The 13354-nt window shown below is 44.1% G+C and overlaps 1 protein-coding gene across 4 annotated transcripts in view; it reads left to right on the top strand.

Moving 5' to 3' along the window:
• LOC138794636 (isoaspartyl peptidase/L-asparaginase-like) overlaps positions 1 to 12257 on the top strand; it is a 53059-nt gene extending 40802 nt beyond the window's left edge. For 3 of the 4 annotated variants that reach the window (XM_069973411.1, XM_069973410.1, XM_069973409.1), the window contains exons 6-7: positions 7840 to 7950; positions 11866 to 12257. In XM_069973411.1, the coding sequence (XP_069829512.1) occupies positions 7840 to 7950; positions 11866 to 12074 (320 nt within the window). In that variant the 3' untranslated portion in view covers positions 12075 to 12257. The remainder of the gene's footprint in view (positions 1 to 7839; positions 7951 to 11865) is intronic. The other variant, XM_069973412.1, reaches the window with a different exon arrangement.
• The last annotated feature ends 1097 nt before the right edge of the window (positions 12258 to 13354 follow it).

Here is a 13354-nt window from a genome sequence, read left to right as displayed (position 1 = left end):
CAGTATAGCAATCAGCATGTGGTATATAATGTATAGTAACTGTATAACCCTGATAACACAGCAGCTGGATATGTGATATATAAGTTTCTGTACAGTATAGCAGTCAGCATGTGGAGTATAATGTATAGTAACTGCATAACCCTGATAACACAGCAGCAGATGGAGCTGCAGATCCCCATAATTCAGTAGTGTAGTACAACAGGCTAGAATAGAGAAGCAGGGCTGCTGTCAGAGGTCTGTGTGGTCACATGACAGCAATGGGGAAGGGGGTGTGTTCAGCATGGACCAATCAGGAAGTGAGAATCACAGAGCTGTGCTGGAGGACAGTGACAGAAACTTTTCTATACAGCAGTATAGAAAGAATGAGCAGGGCATATATAGGCACATACATGCAGCACTCTCTGTGTCCAGGTAGAGAGGGGTTACATCTATGAAGAGATTACCTCCACAGTCCTGTCCCCTGATGTAAGCCCTAGCCTGAAGTGAATCTGCTATGATTTGCTATGCTATGCAGACCATGCCCCTCCCCCACTCCCGCTCCCACCCAGTAAAGGGAGCTCTCAAACCAAAGCAATGCTCTTAAACCAAGTTACAATTTTGAAAAACTGCGAGCTCCTAAACAAAAATGCTCTTAATCCAAGTTACTCTTAAACCAAGGTACCACTATATATATTTTTATCACAAGGTGTACACAGATGGTTGTTTTTCCATAGACCTTAAAGCAACTCTGTATCCACCAACCCACCAAACCGCTGGTACCATCAATTTGATGAGAGTAAATCCTTACAGGTTGTGTCTTTTAAAATGTGCCCAGTGCTTTGGTTAGAAGAAAAAAAAATGAAAACTGTCATACTGGCGTGGCCTAGAGTGTCTGTGCCCCAGGCCTGCGACACCTCTCCTTTGTTCCTTCCCACCCTCCACACCCTTAGGAACACCCCTAGGAACACCCCCAGACAGGATCAGCTTTCTAGACAGTGCACATAAGTCACAGCCCCACTGGTGCACTGTTTAGACCAACAATGAATAGGAATCCTGTCTGGAGGGCGTTCTTAATGATGAGGAGGGTGAAGAGGGAGAAAGTAAAGAAAGGAAAATGTAAATTAGAACTATATGTCAATTAGAATATTGTTGTTGTTACCCGGATAACCCCTTTAAGTAGCCCTTTGATTGTGGTTAAAGAGAGCCTACTTAACCCCTTAAGGACAGAGCCTGAAATGGCCTTAATGACAGAGACAAATTTTATGAATATGACCAGTGTCACTTTATTCATTAATAACTTCGGGATGCTTTTACCTATCGGGCTGATTCTGAGATTGTTTTCTCGTGACATATTGTACTTTACATTTCTGGTAAATTGGAGTCGATAATCATAACAAATCTTTATGAAAAAAACCCAAATAATGTGAAAAAATGTGAAAAACTGCATTTTTCCAACTTTGAAACTTCTTTGCGTATACAGAAAGTGGTTATACCACATAAATTATATATTAAATAGCATTAGCAACATGTCTACTTTATGTTGGCGGCATTTATTAAACAATCTTTAATTTTTTTTAGACAATAGGAAGCTTAAAACATTAGCAGCAAATTTCCAAATTTTCAGTAAAATTTCAAAATCAGATATTTTTAGGGACCTGTTCAGGTTTAAAGTAAATTTGAGGGGCCTGTATGTTAGAAAGCCCCACAAAGCACCCCATTTCAGAAACTGCACCCCCCACACTCTGCAAAAGCATATCCAGAAAGTGTTTTAACCCTTTAGGGGAGTCACAGAAATAAAAGCTAAGTGTGTAAGAAATTAGAAAATTTTAATTTTCTGTGCAGAGATTTTATTGTAATCCAATATTTTTTATAATTATAAACCTATTACCAGAGAAATGCACCCCAATAATTATTGCCCCGTTTCTGCAGTTTATAGAAATACCCCATATGTGGCCCTACTGCGCTATTTGACGCAACCACAAGCCTCAGATACAAAGGAGCGCCTAGTGAATTTCAACGCCTCCGTTATATTTGGTCATTTCTGACTGTACCACTTCAGGTTGGCAGAGGCTCTGGGGTGCCAAAACCTAAAAAACACCCCTAAAGGGACACCATTTAGAAAACTACACCCCTCAAGGAATGTAACAAGGGGTGCGGTGAGCATTTGGACCCCACAGGTGCTTCACAGATTTTCCGAACAATATGGCGTGAAAAAAGAAAAATTTATTTTTTACACTAAAACGTTGTATTAGCCTTCAATTTTTCATTTTCTTAAAGGGATAAGAGGAAAAAAAAGACACAAAATGTGTAGCGCAGTTTCTCCCGAGTACAGAAATACCCCACATGTGGCGATAAAGTGCCAAGCGGGCGCAGGACGAGCCTCCAAAGGGAAGGAGCGCCAATTGGCTTTTGGAAGCTGAATTTCACTGGAAAGGATTTCAAGGGCCATGTCGCATTTACAGAGCCCTCGTGCTGCCAAGACACTGGAAACCCCCCACAAGTGACCCCATTCTGGAAACTACACCCCTCAAGGAATCTAACAAGGGGCACAGTGAGCATATGGACCCCACTGGTGACGGGCACAAATGTGGAACAATGTGACGTAAAAGTAAAAAATTTCATTTTTTCACTTTCATGGCACAAATGTGCCCGTCATCAAGGGGTCCATATCCTCACTGCACCCCTTGTTAGATTCCTTGAGGGGTGCAGTTTCCATAATGGGGTTACTTGTGGGGGGTTTCCAGTGTTTTGGCAGCACGAGGGCTCTGTAAATGCGACATGGCGTTCATCATCCATTCTAGCCAAATCCAACCTCCAAAATCCAAATGGCGCTCCTTCCCTTCGGAGGCTTGCCCTGCGCCCACATGGCGCTTTATGTCCACATGTGGGGTATTTACGGACTCGGGGGAAATTGCTCTACACATATTGTGTGTTTTTTTCTCTTTTAACCCCTTGTGAAAATGATAAATTCAAGGCTAAACCAACATTATAGTGTAAAAAATGTAATATTTTATTTTCACGCCACATTGTTCCACATTTGTGCCCGTCACCAGTGGGGTCCATATGCTCACTACACCCCTTGTTACATTCCTTGAGGGGTGTAGTTTCCATAATGGGGTCACTTGTGGGGGGGTTCAACTGTCTTGGCAACACAGAGGCCTTTTGAATGCAACATGGCCCCTTAAAATCCATTCCATCCAAATCCAGCCTTCAAAAACGAAATGGCGCTCCTTCCCTTCGGAGGCTTACCCTGCACCCGCATGGCGCTTTATGTCCACATGTGGGGTATTTCCGTACTCAGGGGAAATTGCTCTACACATTTAGTGTTTTTTTTTATCTTTTAGCCCCTTGTGAAAATGAAAAAATCATGACAAGTTTAATGATTTAGAGTAAAAATTTTACAAAAATTACACTAAATGTTGGTCTAGCCTTGATTTTTTCCATTTCCACAAGGGGTTAAAAAAGAAAATTAACACAAAACGTGTAGGGTAGTTTCCCCTGATTACGAAAATACCCCATATGTGGGCATAATGTGCCATATGGGCACAGGGCAAGCCACCAAAGGGACAGAGCGCCATTTAGAGGCTGGAATGGAGGATGGAGGCCATGTCGCAATTACAAAGCTCCTGTGCTGCCAGGTCAGTAGAAACCCCCGACAAGTGACCCCATTCTGGAAACTACACCCCATAAGGAATCTAACAAGGGGTGCAGTGAGGATATGGACCCCACTGGTGACAGGCACTTACGTAGAACATGTGCCGAGAAAATAAAAAATACAATTTTTTTCATTTTCATGTCCCAAATGTGGCCGTCACCAGGGGGCCATATCCCCGCTGCCCCCCTTGTTAGATTCCTTATGGGGTGTAGTTTCCAGAATGGGGTCACTTGTGGGGGGTTTCTACTGTCCTGGCCGCACAGAGGCTTTGTAATTGCATCATGGCATCCTCTAATGGGAATGGCAGCCATACCTATTTAGCTGGGAAAAAGGGACAATTCTAATTTATTTGGGGGTATTAGGCCAATTATTGGTTTATAAGGTTGAAAATGACAGGTGTCCATCAAATTCAACCTGTGTTGATCCAGAGGAAGGCAAAAAACCCTTGTAAGGCAGACGACAGTAGCCTCATCACAGGGGAAAAATTCCTTCCCGACTCCATAATGGCGATCAGAATAATCCCCGGATCAACGTGACCCCTGAAATAGGAATAAGGGACAGAATTTAGATAATGTAGAACTCCGATGACGTGTGGTGCGCCTTGGAGCGATCCAGTATGCAGAGGCCGGGGCGATCAGGACAGGTGTCACACTGGAAAATGGCGTCCTTCCTGATCCTTCCCCTGTTACCCCCACACCTGGAAAATGTTGTCCTGGTGCGATACGGGGTCCTTCATATCCAGAAGCGCTGGGTCCGCTCCATGGCTGCTAAATATTAGGGCGCTATTACTGCTTCTGATATTTTCGTATCGTGCCGCAAGCTACAGGGAAGAAGGGGCGCTGGTATAAAAGTTATCCCCGTACAGGTGGTGACCTTTATCCAGCAGTGGGAAGATCAGTTCCCGGACGATCTTCCCACTTGTTCCGAGGATGGGGGGGGGAGGGGGCATCTGGGGGCATCTGGGGGCTGGATTCGGGTGTCCCTTCCTACATACACTCTAAGGGTACGTGCACACTGCGGAATCGCGACAGATAACCCTTCGTGCATTCCACAGTTGGCACCTGCTGGCGGAGTGATGCAGGCGCACGTCTCCACACGTGTCATAGACTCCATTCTATGCACGGGCGGATTCCGCTCTCCGTCCAACGTGTTCATTCTTTGGACGGACGACGGATTCCGCCCGTGCATAGAATGGAGTCTATGACACGGGTGGAGACATGCGCCCGCATCAGTCCGCCGGCGGGTGCAAGCTGCGGAATGCACAAAGGGTTATCCTTCGCCATTCCGCAGTGTGCACGTACCCTAAATCTGTAAGTGTACCCTGAGGTACGCTCACACAGTTTGTAGAATTTCACACCATACCGTGATCTCTTATTGGGACGGTACTGGCGGAAAAGACGTGTCTGGGGGGCAGCGTACGCTACCCCCAGACACGTCACCAGATGATGAGGATGATGAGGATGAATGGAGGAAAGAAGGATCCCCCCATTCATCCTCACTGGCTGTTTCGGGGTCGGGGGCAATAATAACGTATCCCTCTGACACCGAAAACACCCTGGGGGCCATCTTTATACGGGGACTAGTATATGGGGTATGTAGTGGTGTAGTGTCAAACTTTATTCAATGTAGTGTGGTGTAATGTAGTGTTTTTTACGTGTTTTTTTTACAGTAAGTATAAAAAAAAAACCTACGCCAACAAAGGAGTTGCTGATAAATGCCGCACTTATGTGCGGCACTTATCAGCAGACCGTGGCAGTAGAATATAGAAAAAAAACACCCTACGCCAAAAAGGAGGAGTTGCTGATTAGCAGCGCACTTTCGTGCGATGCTGATCAACACTCAGCGGCGATAGGGTGCGGAAAATAGAAAAAAAAAAAATTGGGAAAAAAAAAAAAAACTTTTTCTATATTCTGAATATCCCTGTAGCTGCTGATAAGTGTATTACACATATCAGCCGCTAGGGGGCAGCAGAGCGCAAAATCCGGAAAATGACGAGGCTGGAGCCGAAAATAGCCGAAAGAAGACGACGGGGAACGGCGGAAAGACCCGAAGACTGAACGGAATGACGGAGGACGCCGCGACAGGGACAGGTGAGTAATGTACAAATACCTGCTCTGGACCCCTCCGCTACCTAGCTGAGGGGTCCAGGGCAGGTATTTATTATTTTGCTGGACCTGATCGCCGTGCCACCGGCCCGATCGCCGTGAACGGCCGGCCGGCCGTTCACGGCGATCGGGCCGGTGGCACGGTGACCACCATTTTTTTTTACAGTAATGGCGGTCGGTGCCGTCCTCGGACAGCACCGACCGCCATTTTTTTCCGGGTCATCGGGTCACCGATGACCCGGAAAGGTTCCGATCGCCGCTATTGGCTGATCTGAATTGATCAGCCTATAGCGGCGATCGTAAGCACGGGGGGTGTTAACCACCCCCCGTGCCGTGAAGCTATGATGGCCTGCTATGATTTATAGCAGGCCATCTTCCCCGACCGCTGTGTGTAAACACGCAGCGATCGGGGAAACATCGGGCGTAAATTTACGCCCTGATGCGCTAAGTACCAGGGCGCGAGGGCGTAAGTTTACGCCCGATGTCGTTAAGGGGTTAAACCCAATGCTGTAACACAACAAAACATACAAAAAGTCAAAGGACACAGAAGACGCTACGGTTTCCAGACACTATAGATAGCACTTAGCTGCAGGTAAATTTGTTTCCAAATATTACGTACAAAAGACGTATGTGTTTGATAGATGTAAACGCCTTTAAGACTGTAAATTGCCTTATCTCAGTTCTATATGTTCGGAGAGACGAGCCGGTTGGTACGAGTGGCTGGCATTGGGCACCGGCCACCAGGAGCTGTAAATGCTTCATTTAAATCTCCATATTTAAAAAGTTGATAACTGCCAAAATGATTTGACTATGGCTGCGGCTCTGCCAAGCTTCAAGGGGATTTGGAAATGGATCAAAAGAAAATTGATGTCCACGAGTAGTCTGTTTTTTTTTATTTCATTGCTTACTGCTACTTAAAAAAAATATGTTCTCGATAGACGCCAACGTATCTCCATAAAAGAGCTGCTTAGAAATGCTCAGACACTTTGAAACTTTTAGTACAATTATTTGGCTTTCAAGTCATTTACTTCTCTCAGTAAATTCTTGAATAAGGCTATGTTTTTTTTCATCCATTTTTTCATGTTTTTACAAAAATTTTATTAAAAAAATGGATGCATTTCTGTGCATCCATTTTGTTTGCGCCCCAAATCCCCCCCCCCCCCCCACACCCTTGCATACCATAGTGACGCCCTCTGGCTGGATCCACGTCCTCTCTCCTTTGCCCATATGCACATATTACAATGGTCTTTGAAAGTCGGTCATCTACTCTTCTATAAGTCTGTGGCTGGGCTCACTGCACTGTGGTTGATGGCACAGGAGCCCTGAATGTCCTGCCCCCCTGACTTCCTGTATTGCCTTGCAGTTGTCATAGACAAACATGTATTGACAACAAGCAGAGGAGCAGAAACAGTGACATCTTGTGGCTAATGTTATAACTTTTTATTTCAAAAGTTCAGTTCGGCCTTAAAGGGGTTATCCAGCGCTACAAAACATGGCCACCTTTCCCCCTCTCTTGTCTCCGGTTCAGGTGTGGTTTGCAATTAAGCTCCATTTACTTCAATGGAACTGAGTTTGAAACCCCACCCAATCTGGAGACAAGAGAAGGGGGAAAGTGGCCATGTTTTTGTAGCGCTGGATAACCCCTTTAAATGGACTGCACTAAAACAGCTAAACCAGGGAGGCGGAACCTTCGGCCCTTCAGTTGTTGCAAAACTACAATTCCCATCATGCCTGGACAGCCAAAACTTTGCTTTGGCTGTCCAAGCATGATGGGAATTCTACTGTTGCAACAACTGGTGGGCCGAAGGTTCCCCATCCCTGAGCTAAATGATTGCAAGCATTAAGCTGTTTTAGCGTGGTTCAGTGAGTACTCATCAATACTTACCTGTCTGTGCTTACCTGTGAGATCTTTCGCTTTCAAGCCCTTTTTAAACATCTGCTCAATAATTTGACCAGCAGCACCACAATTTACAGCAGTTTGTCCTGGGTTATTAAAATTTATATAATATTTTATATATTGACATAATTTGTAAAAAAAAAAAAAATTAAATAAATTAAATAAAATGTATGCATCCATTGATTTGTGCATTTACATTTTAGGGTCTGGAGCATACGCGGACAATTTTACTGGGGCCGTGTCTACAACCGGTCATGGAGAATCTATCATGAAAGTTACACTTGCAAGACAAGTACTTTTTAATATGGAAAAGGGTAATGGTATTCATATTGTTAAACAAATAGACCGCATGACTGCAATTATTTCTGTGTCTGCAGCTATGTTGGAGTAGACATAGGGGGAGATTTATCAAACATGGTGTAAAGTGACACTGGCTCCTAGCAACCAATCAGATTCCACCTTTCATTTTCCAAAGAGTCTGTGAGGAATGAAAGGTGGAATCTGATTGGTTGCTAGGAGCAACTTTGCCAGTTTCACTTTGCACCATGTTTGATAAATCTCCCCCATAGACTATTATATACTTAAGCTTTAGAATATTTTATACTTCTATAAGTACATGTTTAATTTCTCACAACGTCTTTTGAGCTCCGTTTAAAATGATATCCGTTATTTTGGGTCTAAAATAACGGACGTTTTTCAGCTGTCTGGCCTCCCCTTGGCGTTTGTACATTATTCTAGTTTGGTTACTAATTGCCCTTTAGATGCGGCTTAAAGGAGAAGTCCGGCCAAAATTAATTTTTGATATGTTGTTACTTATGAAAAGTTATACAAATTTCTAATGTACATTAATTATGGGAAATGCACATATACTGCTATTTCCCTTAATTTAGTAGATCAGGAAGTGTTAGAAATATCTCTGAAGAAGTGACGTCACGACCCAGGGTGTAATTCCTATGGAGTGTCCAGCAGGGGGCGCTCTCTATATAGAAGTCTATGGGTCTTTATTGTTTCTATGGGTTTCTATGTAATGTAGTGTACAGTGCTTTATTGAATGAATACATCTATGGAATACTTTGGGGAGCAAGTGTCCTTGCTCCCCAAAGTATTGCATAAATGTATTCATTCAATACACAGTAAGCCCGCCGATCCGCCGCATTTCCGCCGATCCGCCACACGCTGATCCGCCGCATTCCCGCCGATCCGGACCATAAACATTGAACTACAGCTCCCATCATCTGCTTCTAGTATGAACAGGTGATGGGATATGACATGCCGCCGGGCGCAGGGGGGAGCCGCTCAGTACACAGCAGCTCTCCCCCCTCCTCCTCCTCCTTCCGTGATAACTTCCGCCTATACCAATGCTGAGTCCCTGCCTGGCCGCCGCTCTCCGCTCTCCCCCCCATACATACCGGCTCCCGATGCATCCTGGTGTCCGTGCTGATGCCGGGAGCCGGTATATGTGAGCGGAGAGCGGCGGCCAGGCAGGGAGTCAGCATTGGTATAGGCGGAAGTTATCCCGGAAGGAGGAGGAGGAGGGGGGAGCGCTCCTGTGTACTGAGCGGCTCCCCCCTGCGCCCGGCGGCATGTCATATCCCATCACCTGTTCATACTAGAAGCAGATGATGGGAGCTGTAGTTCAATGTATATGGTCCGGATCGGCGGGAATGCGGCGGATCAGCGTGTGGCGGATCGGCGGGAATGCGGCGGAAATTCGGCGGATCGGCGGGCTTACTGTGTATTGAATGTATTGAATGAATACATTTATGCAATACTTTGGGGAGCAAGGACACTTGCTCCCCAAAGTATTCCATAGATGTATTCATTCAATAAAGCACTGTACATTACATTACATTACATTACATAGAAACCCATAGAAACAATAAAGTCCCATAGACTTCTATATAGAGAGCGCCCCCTGCTGGACACTCCATAGGAATTACACCCTGGGTCGTGACGTCACTTCTTCAGAGATATTTCTAACACTTCCTGATCTACTAAATTAAGGGAAATAGCTCTATATGTGCATTTCCCATAATTAATGTACATTAGAAATTTGTATAACTTTTCATAAGTAACAACATATCAAAAATTAATTTTGGCCGGACTTCTCCTTTAATTAAAAAATTCCATTGAATTTTATAGTAAAAACGGAGAAAGAACGGTGACAAAAGAAAAACTGTGTGTGAACTATTAATAAAAATCGTCCGCTGTTTGTAAAAGACGTCCGAAAATAAGGTTCATTATTTTGATGCCCGCGGCACAAACGTCCGTTATTCAGTACACTGTGTGCATTGGCCGTCCATCTTCCCGTTGACTTCAATGCGTTGCCATTGCAGTCAGTCGCCTGCCTTTTCTCTATTTTCGACATTGTGTGAACACAGCCTAAAATGTGCATTATAATTTTAAATGATGCCAGGACAATAGACCCTTATTTTATACTGATATTATATAATTGACTCTGATTATATGTGTGTTTACATCATCTTGCTTAAAATAATTTCCCTAATAACGTCCTCGCCGGATTCCATCTTACAGCCATAAGAGACTGTGCTGTCCAGGGTTGGCATAAGATGCACAGATCAATTATTATATACTCCTCGCTCCATGATTCCAGAGACGAGCCCCATTTCACGCTCATACATTATGTATCACACCAGAAATGTACACATATCTCCATATCACTTTAATGTTTAAATTAAGAGCATACGTGTTATTTACGTCTTATTTACTTTATGGCTTAGAAACTGGAGGCAGATGTGGGAATAGGAGACGGACACTTAATGAATTAGATCAGACTCGCAAATCTATTACCACAGCTGCTGGAATTTATTCATGAGCGTACCACCCATAGGTAAATCCATATGGTATGAGGAATCTCTATACCATGTGCACAGAAATGCTAATACTCTGTCCATACATAATATCTTGATTTTATTTAACCCGTTCCTGACAACGGACTTAACTGTACGTCCATTCTTAGTTACTGAAAATGGATGTGCAGTTACATCCGTGGATGAAATGGGCACAGAAGCTGTGGTTTCCGACTGTCAGTCATAGCTGGTCGACAGCCGCAACTATCATGACCAGAATCATATTCTAATCCTGATAGTTAACCCTACAGATGCTGCGGTTAGTGCGACTGCAGCATCTATACAGAGAATAGAGGGAGAAATCTCCCTCTGCTGTGGTTTCCGACTGTCAGTAATTCTGGTCACCAGCCGCAACTACCAGGACCAGAATCAGATTCCAGTCCTGATAGTTAACCCTATAGATGCTGCGGTTAGTGCGACTGCAGCATCTATACAGAGAACAGAGGGAGAAATCTCCCTCTGCTGTGGTTTCCGACTGTCAGTAATTCTGGTCATCAGCCGCAACTACCAGGACCAGAATCAGATTCCAATCCTGATAGTTAACCCTACAGATGCTGCGGTTAGTGCGACTGCAGCATCTATACAGAGAACAGAGGGAGAAATCTCCCTCTGCTGTGGTTTCCGACTGTCAGTAATTCTGGTTACCAGCCGCAACTACCAGGACCAGAATCAGATTCCAATCCTGATAGTTAACCCTACAGATGCTGCGGTTAGTGCGACTGCAGCATCTATACAGAGAACAGAGGGAGAAATCTCCCACTGTTCACCATGGGGACTCGGTGAAGCAGTCACAGAATCTCGATGTAGCTATGACAAGCGGGGGTCTCACTAAAGTCTCCACTGTTATAACTATGGAAGCCTAAGGTAAGTCACTGACAGGCATAATACACTGCAGTGCAGGTCAGAACTGTAGTATATTATGTACGTGATCATAAGATTACATAGTAAAGTCCCCTAGTTGGTCAGTGAAATAACATGTAAAGGTAAAGAAAATGTTAAAAAATAAATAAATAAAATAAACAAATAGGGGCCCATTTATTAAAGTTTGCGTCTAGCACAAACATGAAGCGTAGAGATGAGCGAACTGGGTTCGGGTTCGAATCCATCCGAACCCAAACGTTCGGTATTTGATTAGCTGGGGCTGCTGAACTTGGATAAAGCTCTAAGGTTGTCTGGAAAACATGGATACAGCCAATGACTATATCCATGATTTCCACATAGCCTTAGGGCTTTATCCAACTTCAGCAGCCCCCGCTAATCAAATGCCGAAAGTTCGAGTTCGGATCAACTCGAGCATGCTCCAGGTTCGCTCATCTCTAATGAAGTGCAATTTTTTTAATGTATTTTTTTTTTAATTAGGTGAGACTCCAGAGAGAGCTGCGGACCAGGCCCTGGAATACATGAAGAACAAGGTGCATGGCAGAGGAGGATTAATAGTTGTTAGCAAGTCTGGAGAATGGGCGGCAAGATTTACCACAAAAAGAATGGCATGGGCTAGCGTGGAAAACCGTATATTAAATTATGGACTGAATCCTGGAGAGAAGTTTCAAGAAAAATTAGACTTGTAAAGATATAAGTTGAAAAAAAAACCCAACAACCTACTACTACTACTGCCAAACATCATGCTGGTTACAAATAGCAATGCACCTAACGTCACCTGCGGTATCATGTTTTCCACAAATAATATACATATAAGCCACATCATGTCTGGCTAATACAGGAATAAACTTGTCGGGGAGATTTATCAAACATGGTGTAAAGTGAAACTGGCTCAGTTGCCCCTAGCAACCAATCAGATTCCACCTTTCATTTCCCAAAGAGTCTGTGAGGAATGAAAGGTGGAATCTGATTGGTTGCTAGGGGCGACTGAACTAGTTTCACTTTACACCATGTTTGATAGATCTCCCCAGTTGAGTACATTTGGCGTGGAGTTAGGTGATGGTTGCTTTGTGATAGAAGCATCTATTTTCATTTCTGTGTAGTTGCAAGAAACCGTAGAAAGGATTTCAAATGTTTTAATGGATTTAATCCAAATGTTGTTTTTAATTTTTTTTTTTTTTTTAAAGGGAACCTGATTGGTTCCCTTTAACTCCTTCCTGCCCCATGATGTAAGGGTTCAGGGGTCGTCCCTTGCTATACCTGGATGCTCCCAGCTTAGGGGCCGCTGCTAATAGCTGATGTAGAGCTACTATTTAAGGCTATATTCACACAGCAGCAAAATAACGTCCGGCCACCATTTAACGAAAATAACGTATCTTATTTTAAAAGAACGGTTGTTTTGAGGGCCGAAAAACACGTTATTTTCAAAGAAAATTTGCATGGAAGTTTACGGGCAACGACCACTGTTTAATACATTGTAAACAACAGCCGTAAACAATTGTAAACAGCCGTAAACAATCATTGCTTTATGAAAAGAACGTCCTTTGTTTTAATTGAAGACAGTGGCCTCATTCACACGTTCAGTGATTTTTCTGGGATGCGAAACCTCCCGCTATTTTTTCTCTGTGATCCGTGGAAAATCATCCGTAATTGTATCCGTTTCCGTATCTGTTTCCATAAAATGTGAACAGTACTAGTTTGCATAGATTTAGGCTAGGTTCACACTACGTATATGTCCGGCCGCATATTTTTCGCGGCCGGACATATACGTATGAAACTCCGGCCGGGACTTTACGCAAGTTGCGGCCGGATACGTATGGACCGCGAACTTACGCCCGTAGCGTACTTATGCTTCCCGAACGCTCTTCGTAGCGATCTAACAGCGGTCTTTTACTTGGAAATCTTCGCCTAGCCCCGGACACCCCACAGAACCTTTTGGATTGGAACAAAAAGCTGGCAAAGTGAAGAA

This window comes from Dendropsophus ebraccatus, chromosome 6, assembly GCF_027789765.1.
Source record: "Dendropsophus ebraccatus isolate aDenEbr1 chromosome 6, aDenEbr1.pat, whole genome shotgun sequence".
Lineage (NCBI taxonomy): Eukaryota > Metazoa > Chordata > Amphibia > Anura > Hylidae > Dendropsophus > Dendropsophus ebraccatus.
The sequence above is the reverse complement of the archived record's forward strand: the minus strand, read 5'-3'. Positions and strand labels throughout refer to the sequence as shown.